At 35.1% G+C, this 14,826-nt stretch overlaps 2 protein-coding genes across 3 annotated transcripts; both read right to left on the reverse strand.

Moving 5' to 3' along the window:
- Positions 1-272: 272 nt before the first annotated feature.
- On the reverse strand, positions 273-10,576 carry LOC126910599 (solute carrier family 25 member 35-like). 2 transcript variants are annotated; one of them, XM_035580526.2, is made up of 5 exons: positions 10,363-10,576; positions 2,661-2,950; positions 2,178-2,428; positions 1,721-1,939; positions 273-1,229 (listed from the first exon to the last, which is right to left on the reverse strand). In XM_035580526.2, exons 2-5 carry the CDS (start codon positions 2,939-2,941, stop codon positions 1,036-1,038), a joined length of 945 nt encoding a protein of 314 aa, XP_035436419.2. In that variant the 5' UTR covers positions 2,942-2,950; positions 10,363-10,576; the 3' UTR covers positions 273-1,035. The 2 variants fall into 2 exon arrangements, with proteins under 2 accessions (XP_035436419.2, XP_035436420.2); XM_035580527.2 differs by lacking the exon at positions 10,363-10,576 and adding an exon at positions 5,183-5,264.
- LOC118266904 (solute carrier family 25 member 35) lies at positions 3,921-10,316 on the reverse strand. The gene is made up of 5 exons (XM_035580529.2): positions 9,684-10,316; positions 8,899-9,141; positions 8,304-8,630; positions 6,925-7,067; positions 3,921-6,208 (listed from the first exon to the last, which is right to left on the reverse strand). Exons 1-5 carry the CDS (start codon positions 9,695-9,697, stop codon positions 6,009-6,011), a joined length of 927 nt encoding a protein of 308 aa, XP_035436422.1. The 5' UTR covers positions 9,698-10,316; the 3' UTR covers positions 3,921-6,008.
- Positions 10,577-14,826: the final 4,250 nt, after the last annotated feature.

The following is a 14,826-nucleotide window of genomic DNA, read 5'->3' on the forward strand; positions in this document are numbered from 1 at the left end:
GCCTCACTAAGGTCTCGCCAAGGTCGCGCCAAGGACTCGCTGAGGTCGCGCCAAGGACTCACCAAGGTCGCACCAAGACCAATGCATCGCCAAGTTCTCGCCAAGGTGCCGCCATCGTTCCGCCAAGGCCTCGCCAAGTTCGCGGCAAAGCCAAGACTTTGCCAAGTTCTCGCCAAGGGCAAGCTCGGCTATTGGTTGGTTTGAACACGAAAGTCTAGGTATTGTCAAATAATGAAACAGAGTTGGTGACAAATTGAAATAAAACGCAGAACTTATTTTAGTAAAACGATTTATTGTCATAATATGAATAGTAAAATATATGCTTAAATCATTAGCCATTAAATTATACAATGAAGCTAGAAATTATCACGCGCCTTTCAAAGGTAAAGAGGGTAAAAGTTAAAGCATAAATATTATGAATAGACACTTCTTTTATTATTATACTACTTTGTACAAATACTACAGATTACTATATAAACATGATTTTTCAAAAATATCGCTTAAAATGAGACAACAATCAAAATATGCCAAAAATAAGCTAAAAATTGATCAAATTAGTTATAAGTACGATGTCATTTTGTTCAGTTATACAATTTTATTTTCTGTATTAGGTACTTATGGTAGCTACAAAGCTTACGGCCCGTCCGATAATGCACGGTCACCACAGCTTAAGTACAGTTGGCAACACCACAGGCATCGCGAGTGTTGCTAACAACAGAGGAATTTAATAGAGATGACAACTAATGAAAGTGAATACTTTTTATTAAACGTCAAAAACATTATGCACTTTGTATGAGAGTACTAAATTGTGGCGTCATGATATTAAAACTACACCTTTAATAACACCAATTAATGAGACATCGATGACAATCTAATAGATTTCTTAGTGGTAACAATATATTTTTGACATCTTCATCATGCCTACTTATTTACTATTTGCAGACAATGGTTGAAAAGTGTTACAAAATTTTATAGCGTGACACATCAACTCTCCTATATGACCTACTTAATCCCAAAATGTATTTAAGGGTCGTGTCACCTACGTAGGTAGTCATCGATCTCCTTGAGTTTGTCCCAGCAGACTAGCAGGATGACTGTGTGAGGACCTAGCCTTATATAGTTGGCCGTGACGCCCTTGTACAGCGACCGCGGACCTTCGTGCCTGATCATCTTAAAGCCGCAGTCAATCATACCTTTGTATAAGGTACCTTTGTTGTTCGCATCTACCGCTGTAAGTAAAGATAGGTTTATATTAGATTTGTTGTGTGATTGGTTTAATTTTGGGTGAAAGGATGGTGTGGCTTGTCATTGCTGAGTGATATTCGGATTATGAGTAAAAGCTATTTCCATTGTGCCCATGGCAATTTTGATTTAATTGTATATGAATTATTAGTTATATTATACCGTATGGAGAAACGTCTTATGACTTAATTTACCACATATTTGTTATCATCTTGGCGGATAATATACGAAAAATGACCGAAATAGGTCCAGTAATTAAGCCAGGTTAAATAATAATTGGTCTAACTAACTTTATGACTAATAAATAAGTGTAATTAAAAATATATACAGCTTTTAGTCGCGTTATTGTCTGCGTGTATACAAACTTTGTCTATACATTCAAACCCCCATTCATAGACGTATTTCAAAAAAAAAAGTGGGCAAAAGATATGGAACGTGAAATCATTTTCGCATTGCTAAAAAAAAGAAGTCTACTTACGTTGATTACACAGCCTGGTGGCGATGACATCGAATGGGTTTAAACAGAGCGTCATAACGATTCCTCCGAGGTTGGCTCCGAAGAATGACAGCATCAGCGGGTACTGGACGAACCAGTTGTGTGCCCGCAGCCACTCCTTAGCGTATGTGAAGCTTAGGATCTGGGACGCGCTGCCCGCCATGCCGCGAGGTATTTGTGGACCCACTCCTCGGAATAAACCTGGAATTGGCATTAAGAGAAGGTAATTAGACCCATGTAATAAAGGATGAGCGTATAATCATACTGCGGATAACGTTTCAGATTCCACTACTAAAAAATACTCAATAATTAATCTTTAACCATGACATGAACTTGACTGAAGCGTGTCTCAATGCGCAGGAGACTTGTCTCTGTTCTCATCTTTTAAAAGTTAATCCCAAGTCTCTTATAAAAGTTTAAACTTATGAACATGTTATACCTTTAAACCCTTCGTTCTTAAATATTTCATAGAGGGCGCCACTAGTGCTGCTGACTTTATGCTGATGTCCTACTGCTATAGCCTTGGCTGCCTGAGCCTGTAGCCTGGTCTTCACCAGGTAAAACGGAGTACCAGCTATGGAGCCGAGGGCACCGCCAACACCCGCGACTCCTGCACCTCTGAGCAATGATGTAGCTCCACTGGCATCTCTGAGGATACCTCTTCTTTCTGCCATTCGGAAGGAGCCTAATCTGGAAACACGAGTTTTTAATTAGTTCTTAGTAAAAATATAGATTTAAGTCATTGCCTCATGTGATATTTTAGGATTATTGATGCTGTAAAAATCAGATTGTAAAGAATGATTCTTAAAAATATAAGCGTATGACACATTTTTGCTAAAACAACTTGTTGACTAAGGTAAGAATCCCTAGTTCTCCTTCAAATGATTTCTCCTTTAATATCTATATTTCAAAACAAACTCACCTGAATATGTTCAAAAAGAATTGAAACCCGAGCATAGCCGTTAACCCACGTTGTAAGGCGCCCAGTCCCTCGTTTTTACCGACAACAAATATGGCATGGGGCACATTTTTATAAAACACGGCGTGTTTGCCCCTCGCCTTCAGTTCCCCCTGCAACTGCAGCCTGGTCTTCACCACTTCTATAGGGTTCGTGAACAACGAGGCGAACATAGCTGAAGTTCCACCCATCAGCAGATCCGTGACGTCACGGTTCAAACTGTGGGACATTTTTATCTGTGCCATATTGATTGTCTGTGGAAGAAATGTGATTGGTTAGTTTACGTTGCTCTAACAATCTATTCATCAATTCAATTTTTGTCAGGAATCCCATACAAGTACTATAGTTGCGCCATTACAAACGTGTAAGCGAGGTGAAGCGGAAAGCTAAAGATCGGTCGCAATGGAGGACTTCTATAAACGCCCTCTGTCCCAATTAGGGAACATAGGACATTTAGTCAAGTCAAACATGCGAACTGTCACGTCAAAGGAATGTGACTATCATACACAACTCTCATAAGTGTGAGCGAAAGATCAGTACCTTTAGTACGAGTTTGCTTTACTTTTAAAGTAAACGGAACGAGAGCGCGTTCGGACCTTTGTTTGGCCAGTTTGAATAAATCAACCAATCAGAGCGCTGAACGCGCACTCGTTCAAACTCAAACTAAGAGTACTGATAAAAATGACTAATGAGAGTTCATGCGTTTGCAGTGGTCCAACTGTAGACCGTATTTTATTAAACCTATCTTTACACAATGATTTTAGATTGAGATTGGTAACAAACATTCGTAGATATAATAGTTATAACTGCAAGAGTCAATGCGACAATAGGAATTATTATCAATGTCCACTTATAGACGTCTTATAGTTCTGATGACGAATCTTAAAGATGGGTACAAAATGGATAACACTCCCACTACTGAAGTGTCAATTTGTCGCGCACGATTTTGTGACTATTCTGAATTTATTTTGGTTTAATTTTGTCTCGAAATCTAGTCACCTGAATGACTATTTCGCCTTATGCGTCTAGATTTTAAAGTACCTAATTTGAAACTTTAGTTGTAATTTTTTCTATTTGACAATTCAATGCACAATGAATTTATAGGTATTGTTCCAATGTTATGTGGATATAAGAAAAGCGTTTAGATACATACAAAACTTAGAGAAAAAGACGATAATGTAATTTAAGGTTTCTTAAAATGGTAGCGTTAATAAAAACCCAAGATAAAACAATTTAAAACTTTATTGCTATTAACATAACGATTAAATTCTAATTGCACCAATTATCACTATTGTACTAACACAATTAATTAATTATTACACATTTCTCTACTATATTACCTTACCACTAAGAATACAGAAACTTTTAAGCACTGAGATTTATTGATTGCTTAGGATACACAAATAACTTGCATTAAAACAAAAAAAAAAAACAATTAATAACAAAAGCGAGTTGCCACATAACAAACATTTTAACAATTTATCAACTGGCAACACATAAACAATAGTCAAAATTTTATTTAAAATAATACAAAATTGAATAATGTACTGTAGTTTAACGATTAAATGCTATAATTAAAAATACTAAGAAATTAACTTAAAATGCTTGTATTAAGGTATTTATTTGCAATAATACTGAGATGCACGGTTAAGGGTTATAAGTTCAGGTACTAATATAAAGTCAGTTTCAAATATATTTTATATTTCTACATATTATAGAAATATAACTATTTGATTTATTAATGAGTGAATGAATGATATTTTGGTTAATATATGCAATTGTTGTATTTAAATTATACTTTAACTTAAATGGATGTCTAAGTTTATTTGCAATCTGAGCGTTTGAGATGTTATAACTTAATTCACGTCCTAGGATTTGAGTTACAGTGAAAGAATTAAAAAATAAGGAAAAGCATAGTCATAAGTGCTTGAGATATTTTTAAGGGGAGTATCATACAAATAGGAATTTGTAAGGTACCAATCATAGAATAAAAACTAATTATCATCAACCACAGCCTATAAATGGCCATTGCTGACAAGAAGGTTTGAGTATTAATCACCCATTATAAATTAATTCACTATATCAAAAGTCCTCGATCAAGTCCTAGCACTGCATTAAAATAATATCAGCAATTGTGGTAACCTTTATATTGCACTCAACGAGATTCAACAGTTAATGTTTTGATATTCAATACCAAAACTAAAAACCGGGAACCGATAAATAATACACAAAAATGAACCTTATTTCCGTAAGCCATAAAGTCTAAATATATAAAAAAAACTGCTTACAAGTAGTTTAATACAATATAAAAATATTAAACCGGGAACCAAAACATTACACAAAATTGAACTTTACTGCAATGAGTGATAAAGTATATATTAAAAAATCACTTGAAAAATTGCAAACCAGAAACCGACATAATAATACACAAAATTGAGCCGTACTGATTAAAAAATAGAGTCTAAATTAAATAAATATCTACATACCAATGTGTCCCCTATAAAACTAAGATCACGGTTGCACACGAAGCTGTGACGTCATACGTCAGTAGCGTGCGGAAGACGGTTTAATATTAAACAATATTTATCAAACATTACCTTATCACGTAATACATTATGACATTACTGATAAATGGAAATCACACTGATAGTTACAACTTCTGGCGTCTGCAAATAGATAGACTTTAGTTTAGACTTTAAAACAATTTTAATTACAAAAATAATTTTAAAACGTTTCATGTTTTGTGTAAATATACTATTATTTTAATCATGACAAGCATTAACAATCATAAGCAATTGAGGAGTGACGTTGTAATAATTTAAACGGATATTTTAGTAATATACAATGTACACACAGTTTCCACCATTTGTGTCATAATTCCCATGTTATAGGGGGTGACCCTATTGCCCATATACTGGGCACAATTCCAAACACCGTGCTACTATTGAGAAATTTCCCAAAAACCGAATATAACCCAGTAATACTTTGCCAGTCCCGGGAATCGAACCTGAGACCCCTTTTCCGGTTGCACTTGCGACCACTCGACCAGCGAGGCACCAATACTACGTTAAGACGATACATAGGTACACATAAGAAGCCAAAACTATTCTACACGTTAATAAATATAAAATAAATTAATAACTTAAAAATAAATACGAAAACAATACAAAATTGTAAGGACTATTTTGAACTGAATAAATATAAATCTCACTTTTCTATTGCCTGTCGAGGCAGACTTTAGCCGAGGCAAAAACTTTGGACGAGACAAAGACTTTAGCCGAGGCAAAAAGCTTCAACTACTATAAAATAAGGCTACGCGTGTAGTTTAATACTTTTTTGCAGATCTTTTAGCATGTCCCAGAATACTAGTAGAAGCACTGTGTGAGGTGCTTGACGAAGGTACGATGGGCCCATGCCTTTGCAAAATGCTATTAGGCCTTCCGCCTTGACGATTTTTCGGGCGCAATCGGCTATACCAGCGTACATAACCCCTCGCCCGCTTGCGTCAACAGCTGAAACAAATATTTTTATTTAAAATAAGTTTTTATTATTTTGATAACCTATATTTGTGAGTTCGGTACATAGTTATTATATTATAATCAAGTAATAATTAGCTTAATTACAATGAGTTTAAGACCGGCAACATTGACAACACAATTCGTCATTTTAACTTTGGGTAAAAGGCACAAGATTAAGTGTCTATACTAAGTTGATAGTGCTTGCGTATTTTAAGAAGTTTTACTCGCGCACTCAGAGTCATTTAATGGTTACTCAACCCAGTCCTTAGCAATTGTTTTCCATAAAAAATCGTTACTAAAGTATAGTTTAAGTAAGCATTAAATGACTCTGAGTGTGGCAGTTAGATTCTTTTATGATAAGATATAAATCTAGTATCTAATTTCTACCCAAAATATGTTGTGGCTGTTTAAATAACAAGCAATTTGACCTGGGCGTATACTCTTGAAATCAATCTCAATGTCAATCCACTAAATGTCCATGTCCAAACTATAAAATATAAATCTATAAATATACAGCCAAATTGAATACCATTTAGTTCATTCAATATCCACGAAAAACGGATGCAATTGGCGCCAGTGTTGCAAGTCAAGAGTACGACATAATAACAATGTCGATCGATCGGAATTGGATTCAAGAGTAATTAAACTTCCAATGCATCAACAATAACCTAAAATGTAGCAACATGGTAAAAATATATACTGAAGCTTACCTTGGTTATAAAGCCGGGTCATGATGACATCCATGGGGTTCAGGAACACAGTCTTCACCAGCGCCCCAATGTTGCTCGCCACGAACGCCGACAAATACTTGGATTGTTGAAACATGTTGTTGTTGTCCATCCATTCTTTACATCTGTGAAAGTAAGAAAAATGAATTTGATTAATATATCAGTCGAGCTAAGGTCTAATCTTCAGATTCCAGTCGAAAAACCTATAAAATATGTAGGGATTTTGATCATATTTGACTAAAACTGTGTAAGTTGTATGGTAACATCGGGACCACGGAAACTAGCCATGTATTAGCTGTCCTTTTTATGTTATACTACTTATAGGAATCGATTTTAGAGCTATATAAGACACTAGAAACCTCAATAATAGAAGTGACCAAATCGGATCTACCACCAAACATTTACTTATGCGGATATGAAGAAAATAAAACACGTATATACTAAACAGTTACCTAACAATTTTGTTGACAGATACAACAAAATATTATAATTATTGTATGATAACATTGGCCTTATTAACCTTGGACCTGGGAACTACCACTAAAATACGATTGAACTACAAAGAACCGGATGCATTTGGAACGAGCGCAAAATTGTTTCAGTTTACTAACAAAACTAAACAAATGTATTAAGTTAACAATTTTTTCTGCAATAGCTTATCTGTAGCAAACTTTATAAACATAACATTAAACTAAAATATCCAAAAAGGCATAGACAGAAGTGTACTAGAATGCAAACTACTTTTCATCAGTTCTATTTCTATGCATTCATATCATGACATATCACCTTTGTAGTAGAAGGGCAAATGGTATTTTGAATTTTAACCAATAGTTTTTTAAATTCTGAATCCAATAATACATTGCCCTCCTCAAATTTAATTTTCTAAACGCTATAGCCAACCAACCAACAAGTAACAAATCGCCTTTATTTCACAGCAGAAATGATATTTCGCGTAAATAATTAACTATTAAAAACTGCTCGCTATCTGCAATTATGTTCCTCAATACTATTTTAAAGTAAACAATACAAGGCTATCTTTGACGCAAGAAGGCGTTGCCTGACCGATATCACGGAGATAGCTTAATATAAAAAAGGCGTGTCAGTCAGAAAATTTCATCAGCTGTTACTTACTACATATATGATATTCCATGACGTATTTGTTATCAGTGACTTTTGTAATCTACTGTAAAAATTGAGGTCGTTTTATTTTTAGAATGAACTTAGAATTTTATGACGATAATGCCCTGCCCTCTTAATATTCCAGTTAAATTTTAAAATTGAAGACAGAAACAAAGTAAATAAATAGCAATAAATGCATCTACTACATGTTTTGTTATAATAGAATGAAATAAACTACTTACACAGCAAAAGAAGCAATTTGAGATGCAGATCCAATGGAATTCCTCATCATCATTCCGTGGGCACCTCTCCAAAGTCCTGACAAACCATTCTTGGTGTAGATTTTCTGGAAAGCGTACATCATGCCTGGGTGGGCATGCTGAGTGCCAACAGCTATCTTCTGTGAGGAGTACGACATGAGCTGGGTCTTCACCAGCTGTAATGGACTGCCACATAGTCCTCCACACATCCCTGACACACAGCCAAAGAAGAGACTGTTCACAAATTGTGTGTTGTTATCCTTGTCCCGAAGGAGGCCATAGTTGTCCGCTTGTTGGTAGATGCCTAATCTAAAAGAATAGCAGTTGATTTAGTCAATAAAAGTATGTTGATGTTTTTTTAATTATTATTTTACCCATTTTAAAAGTAATTTGTTTTAATTATCTTTGGTTTTTACTTAGAATGTTAAAAAAAAAACAAACAAATGTAACAAAATATGCAATTAAGCATTTAAATAACATCTCATGCTCAATGAAAAAATCTGCCACAAAACCCCAAAAAATAAAAAAAGTAAACAATCCACAAACAAAAACCAAAAAAAAACACAAAACAGCTTACCTTACCCCATTGACAACTAGTTGGAACCACAGTGCTGGTACTAGTCCTTTCTGCAAAGCAGCAATGCCATCATGTTTCACTATATTGTACATGGCATGTGGCACATTTTTGTAGTGGACCGCATGCTTTCCCCGAGCTCTCAGCTCTCCTTGCAACTGCATGCGGGTCTTGACAACATCAAACGGGTTACTGAAAAACCCTGCACCAACTCCTGCCAGGCCTCCCACAAGGAAGTCCATTGTACTACAAAAAGCAAGTTTCCTTCAGCCCTTTTTCCAAACTGCTGCCGTAATAGTAGTTTTCAATGTCACAGGTTTTTTTATAATTAATCTTATTAGTATGACTTTACATGATGAATTACTAGTACACATGCAAAGTTTTATATGCTTATCTAAAGGTTAGTATTTGAATAAATAACTGGAAAATTAAACAAAGCATGCTGATTACTATTCGTTTATCTGATAAAATGGAGTTGAAGTATTAATTATGTTAATTTTGCACACCACTCTATGGTTTATTTATACTATCCACTTGTTTTTACTCTCTAAACTCTTCTACTCTCTACTCGAATTTATTGCCATGATCCACTAAATCAATCTCTCGGAGAAAATGGGACCAATAATAGGGCAAAAACAGTAAAAAATAGAAAGTTGTAAGGTGCATTTTTAAAAGTAAAAGATTGAAATGGCACTTTTGTAATATTAAAAACTAAACCCAATCTTAAGATTAAAATACCCAACTTATTTTAATATTGAATTAATGAAATATATAAATACAAACCATACCTTATGTAAATCATTTTTAAACACAATAATTTTATTATGTATAGGAACTAAAACAAAACACCACACACACACTCAATAACACCAATTACAAAAAAATCTTATTTCAAATTTTTTAAGTATTTTTTTTTAAATATATTGTAAAGGTAGGGCAACAGTTTTTATAAAGGTGCTCAAGTTTAATGATGCAAGATAAGAATGACAAGTTGGAAAATGTTTTTTTTTATTATTCAATAATTTTTTGTCACGGAGATATGAGTTGTTTTCCCGCCACAACTAATAGGAATGATTAAATTTATTGGCTTGAACGATACTCATTTGGTTCGGTCAATAGGTCGACTCTGCTCGTGATAGGAGCAGCGCTGAATCACAGACTATTTATTGTCAGGAAAACAATAACATAAGATTCTCTTACGATTAATTTTAGATTTTCTTTACGTCTCTTCTCGTATGAATCACCAGTTAGAAAGGAGATTTGAATTTTCATAAAACCTATAATATTAAATATTTTAATTTAAGGTTTTTAAATGTAATGATTTGGAAGTGCAGCCAATAATATACTAGTTGTGATACTATTTGACTGAAAAATGTGACGTAACAACTTATTAACTGTTTGTTAACACACGTGCGACTCAGTTAATACATAAAATTAATTTTATTTAAAGGTAATGCGCACACTTACCTAGATAGACGCGGTGTTGGTTAGATTCTGATATAGTCATCTAACGTTTACTATTATTAATAAATAGGTCAACATCATGGGCCGCCGTGGAATAGACTACGTGACGGCAAACTTATTTGTAACACTTAAAACTTCTATTTCTAATTTTCTATGATTTCGTAATACACTGAAATTTTTCCCAACATGATCAAATTGTCAAATTTGTCAAATTATGAAATTGACAGAATACATCAGCTGATCTAAAGTTGCGTTCATTTATGTACGTAGCTGAGGCATTAGAAATAGGAACGTTCATTTTAAACAAACATTAAAATGATTAGGGCTTTTCTTATGGAATCGGATTCGAGGACATACTATGTAGTTGACGGAGTGAAGGATCACCTAGCTATTACGAAATTATTCCTTCGTTGCCATTATTTTAGTATTTATTTATTTGTTAGCGTTTAGCCACTATCTCGCCTGGTGGTAAGCGATGATGCTCCTTTAAATGGAAAATGCCTGCCCATAGCGATTCTATTCACTTGAGTGTTATAACCTATCCCTACATTTTAAGCAGTAAAACTGCCCATTTTAAAATGTATATTATGTCATCTTTACAGAAGTAATTATATAAAATTTTTTTTCAAACCCGACTCTAAGATTTGCTTCTGCGTCCTGGGTGCATTAACAAACATACAAATGTCACACACACATAACACCCAGACTCATAATATCGTAAGTGACCCGGTTGTGGCCACTTTAAGAATTTTATCGACTTTGGAGGCTTTCTTAACTTATAGTTTTTGTTATCACGAACATATTTCTTGTAAAAAGTCATTTAACATGTATTAACCTTGCCTAAGAAAACCCTTTTTTTAAAGAACGTCCATTAGAAAAATAACTGTATAAAAAAGAAAAAAAAAGGGAGTTTGTGCCATTTTTGGCCAGATTCGTGCCATTTCTGGCCACGGTCGTGTGCCAGTTCTGGCCATCAAAATATACTATAAAAGTAAATAAAATTTATTAATTAAATTGGACATTTTACAAACAATTATTTTTATTTAGTTTGGAAAATATGAAATATTATTACTTCACTTTAATTTGACTTACAAATAAAGAGATCAACATTTATATGACGTTGGTAAAAGCTGCAAAGTAATCTGACCTCCCCTTTGTATGAAGGCAATTTATTGCATCTCTGAAAATGAAAAATATGTATTTGTTGATATGTAAAGCCAAGGGAAAAAAAGCCACGATAAAATAAAGGGGAAGAAGTGGGGTATCTATGTACACCAGTTTTGGCCAGCCATGTGGCCAAAGATGGAGTAATTCATAATTTTCGTCTCCATTAGTGGCCACCTTCTAATAACCTCACTTCAGAAACATATAGCGACAAAATAACTTTAGTTCCACTTAGACAATATATTCATGTAGTATTAACATAAACATCCAAACAATGGGCAAAGATTTAAAAAATAAAAACCCAAATCCTCACCCGCTCGCCTTAGCCTTTTTGTTAAGATCTTAACAATTTCACCCTCAACTAAAAAGAATGACTTGTTGCATCGAAGTGAAGTTTGACACATCAAAGCTGCCAACGGTATCATTGTCTCCAATATTCAATATTTTAAATACTGTACATCACAGAGTAATTTATTTGTCCATGCCTTAGTTATAAATATTTGAAGGCCCAAATGGCCACAAAGGGGTCGATGGCCACAACCGGGTCACTTGCCCTAATTGTGGATCACACAAATGCGTAGTTGCCCCATCATCATCATCATCATCAGCCGAGAGACGTCCACATCTGAACAAAGGCCTCCCCCTTAGTCCTCCACGCAGAACGACAGTTAGTTGCCCCATGCGGGAATTAATTTACTATACGTTGCCCGGCAGCCGGTTGTCTAGCCACCGTGCCAACCATGCAATTACAAATTTATAATAATTATGTAACTGATGATAGCTGATATGTGGGAGAAATTAGTAATAAACAACAGTAAAAAGACAATTTAAATATTCATAACAATTTATTAAGTGAATTTACCAAAATAAGCATATTTACTAATCACTACGAATAATTAGACAGATATTCTAAAATACAGTAATACAGACAGATATTCATAAAGCATAAAATGATTATAGCATCACATCGAGATAAATAAGCAACGTAACAGCATTTTCACAATATAAATGAACAGTATTACCTGACAGTTCAGAGCACCGTTGTGCCGTGTCCGCAGTCGAACAACTTCTGATCCGTCGACAAGTGTGCGCCCCACTTTCCTACTACGATTCGGTAGTAAGTGGGGGTAGCAAGAAGTCAAATGCAATACTTTCATAAAACGGAAGTTGATTAAAAAAATACATTAAACAATTTAAAATCTTAAAAATGTCTTTACTCTCACACGGCCATTCTGACGAGCAGCCTATGGCTCGCGAATAAGACCATTATAATATTTAAGGAACGATCGTTAACAATCAGTGTTAGAAATCTTACTAAAAACACATTCAAAAATCTTTTTATGGTCAAATCACAGGACCGTAGTACCAATTCACATGGCAATCAGTTCTAGTCAAATCACATGACTGTTACGCCAAATCACATGGCAAAAAGTCTGGTCAAATCACATGACCGTAATGCCAAATCACATGGCTGGCCAAATCACATGGCAATAAGTCTGGTCAAATCACATGGCAATAAGTCTGGTCAAATCACATGACCGTAACGCCAAATCACATGGCACTGGTACGATTGTCAGACACAACCATGGTCGTTGGCCAGACGATCACTGTTATGCCGAACAATTTTCCCAGAATGTAAAGCTACATAATTAAATAAACTATTAGGTAAATACAAAATTTAATCAGAGGTATCTAATGAGTCAGTTAATTCACATCCCATGTCGGGACTGACAATTCGCATATTATCATGAGAAACATACAACTCATTACCAGTTTTATGAACTCTTACTGTGTATCTATCGTTATCATGTATCTCTGTAATGACGCATGGACCTCGAAACTTACTGTCAAGTTTGTTAATTGCTCGCGGATTTTGTCGAATCAAAACAGTATCACCGACCTTAAAGGGAACAATTTTAGCCTTAGTTTTATCATAATTAGCTTTTTGAGTTTGAGCAAGCTCGTCCATCCTGAGCTTTGATTCTTCACGGCATGCATCGAGGTCCAAACGTTTGACATCATTTAGTAAGGCTGATATAGCGGGAGGAGACTGATCACAGCCCATAAGAAGTTGGAAAGGAGTACGGCCTGTACTTTTACTGAATGTGCTATTAATTGCCAACTGTACTTCGCCAACAGCATCCTTCCAACTTCTCTTGGATGTATTCTCTACAATTGTAAAGCAGTTTGTCAAAACCTTCATCATTCGCTCCACTTGCCCGTTTGCGCGGCTTACACCACTAGCTATGAAATGTAACTCTATAGACCAATGTTCACAGAAACTTGAAAATTCTCTTCCGGTGTAGGACAACACTCAAGCAGCCTGATCACAAACAATCCGTTTAGGAGTACCAAAAGTGTAAATCAATTCTTTCAAACAATTAACGGTCGCTGCTGCAGTCAAATTAGTAACAGGTTTTATAAAAACGAACTTTGTAAATGCGTCTATAAAGACAACAGCGTATTGTTTGGTAGGCTTATTACCACTCAATTTGCCAGTCGTATCCATGTGAATGGTATGGAATGGCGTCGGAGGTTTATCTATTGGGTGTAGAGTAATTTGTCGGGAACCAGATTGACTTTTATTAATTTTGCAAGTCAGACAATTGTCAACATACTTTCGAGTGCATTTGGACATATTGGGAAACCAAAACTGCTCTCTAATTTTTTCAAGGGTCTTTTCCCAGCCGAAGTGCTTAAGAGAATCATGATAAATTTGTATTATATGCCATCGATAGCTTTTTGGAACAAATAGACGTTTTTTAATTTTATTACCGATGGAAATGACACGATACAGCAGACCACCTTGTATTTCATAACTGGATGCTACATTTTTATCAATACTGCCTTGTTGGATAGACTCGATAATAGTTTTGGTTTCAGGGTCATTATTTTGTTCTACTTCTAACCATTCACTATAATTTTGAACATTGCTTATATTGACAGTTGTCGGATTGCGGCTCAAATAATCTACGTGGGGAATACGTTCTCCCTTACGATATTCTATTGTAAAATCGAAAGATTGAAGGTATGCCCACCATCTATGCACACGGGGTAATAATTCTTTCTTGTTACGTGAGGCCTTCAGAGAGTTACAATCTGTAACGACCTTGAATGGCCTGCCGAGTAAATAATGACGGAAATGCTTAATGGATCTAACTACGGCTAGCGTTTCCAACTCGTAAGAGTGGTAACGACTTTCAGTATCAGTGGTGCGCATACTAAAATACTCTACGACTTTCATCTGATCATTATGTTTTTGAAAAAGGATACCTCCGAGCCCCGCGGAACTGGCATCTGTGT

This window comes from Spodoptera frugiperda, chromosome 23 (genome assembly GCF_023101765.2).
Source record: "Spodoptera frugiperda isolate SF20-4 chromosome 23, AGI-APGP_CSIRO_Sfru_2.0, whole genome shotgun sequence".
In the NCBI taxonomy this organism is placed as follows: Eukaryota; Metazoa; Arthropoda; class Insecta; order Lepidoptera; family Noctuidae; genus Spodoptera; species Spodoptera frugiperda.

Coding starts and splice junctions, on each gene's coding strand:
- LOC126910599 (XM_035580526.2), bottom strand. CDS start 2,941: ATGGCACAGATAAAAATGTCCCACAGTTTGAACCGTGACGTCACGGAT. Junction 2,429..2,660: donor TTCTTTTTGAACATATTCAG/GTGAGTTTGTTT, acceptor TCGTGTTTCCAG/ATTAGGCTCCTTCCGAATGG. Junction 1,940..2,177: donor TAAGAACGAAGGGTTTAAAG/GTATAACATGTT, acceptor TGCCAATTCCAG/GTTTATTCCGAGGAGTGGGT.
- LOC118266904 (XM_035580529.2), bottom strand. Junction 7,068..8,303: donor CAAATTGCTTCTTTTGCTGT/GTAAGTAGTTTA, acceptor TTACTTTCACAG/ATGTAAAGAATGGATGGACA. Junction 6,209..6,924: donor GACCCGGCTTTATAACCAAG/GTAAGCTTCAGT, acceptor TATTTGTTTCAG/CTGTTGACGCAAGCGGGCGA.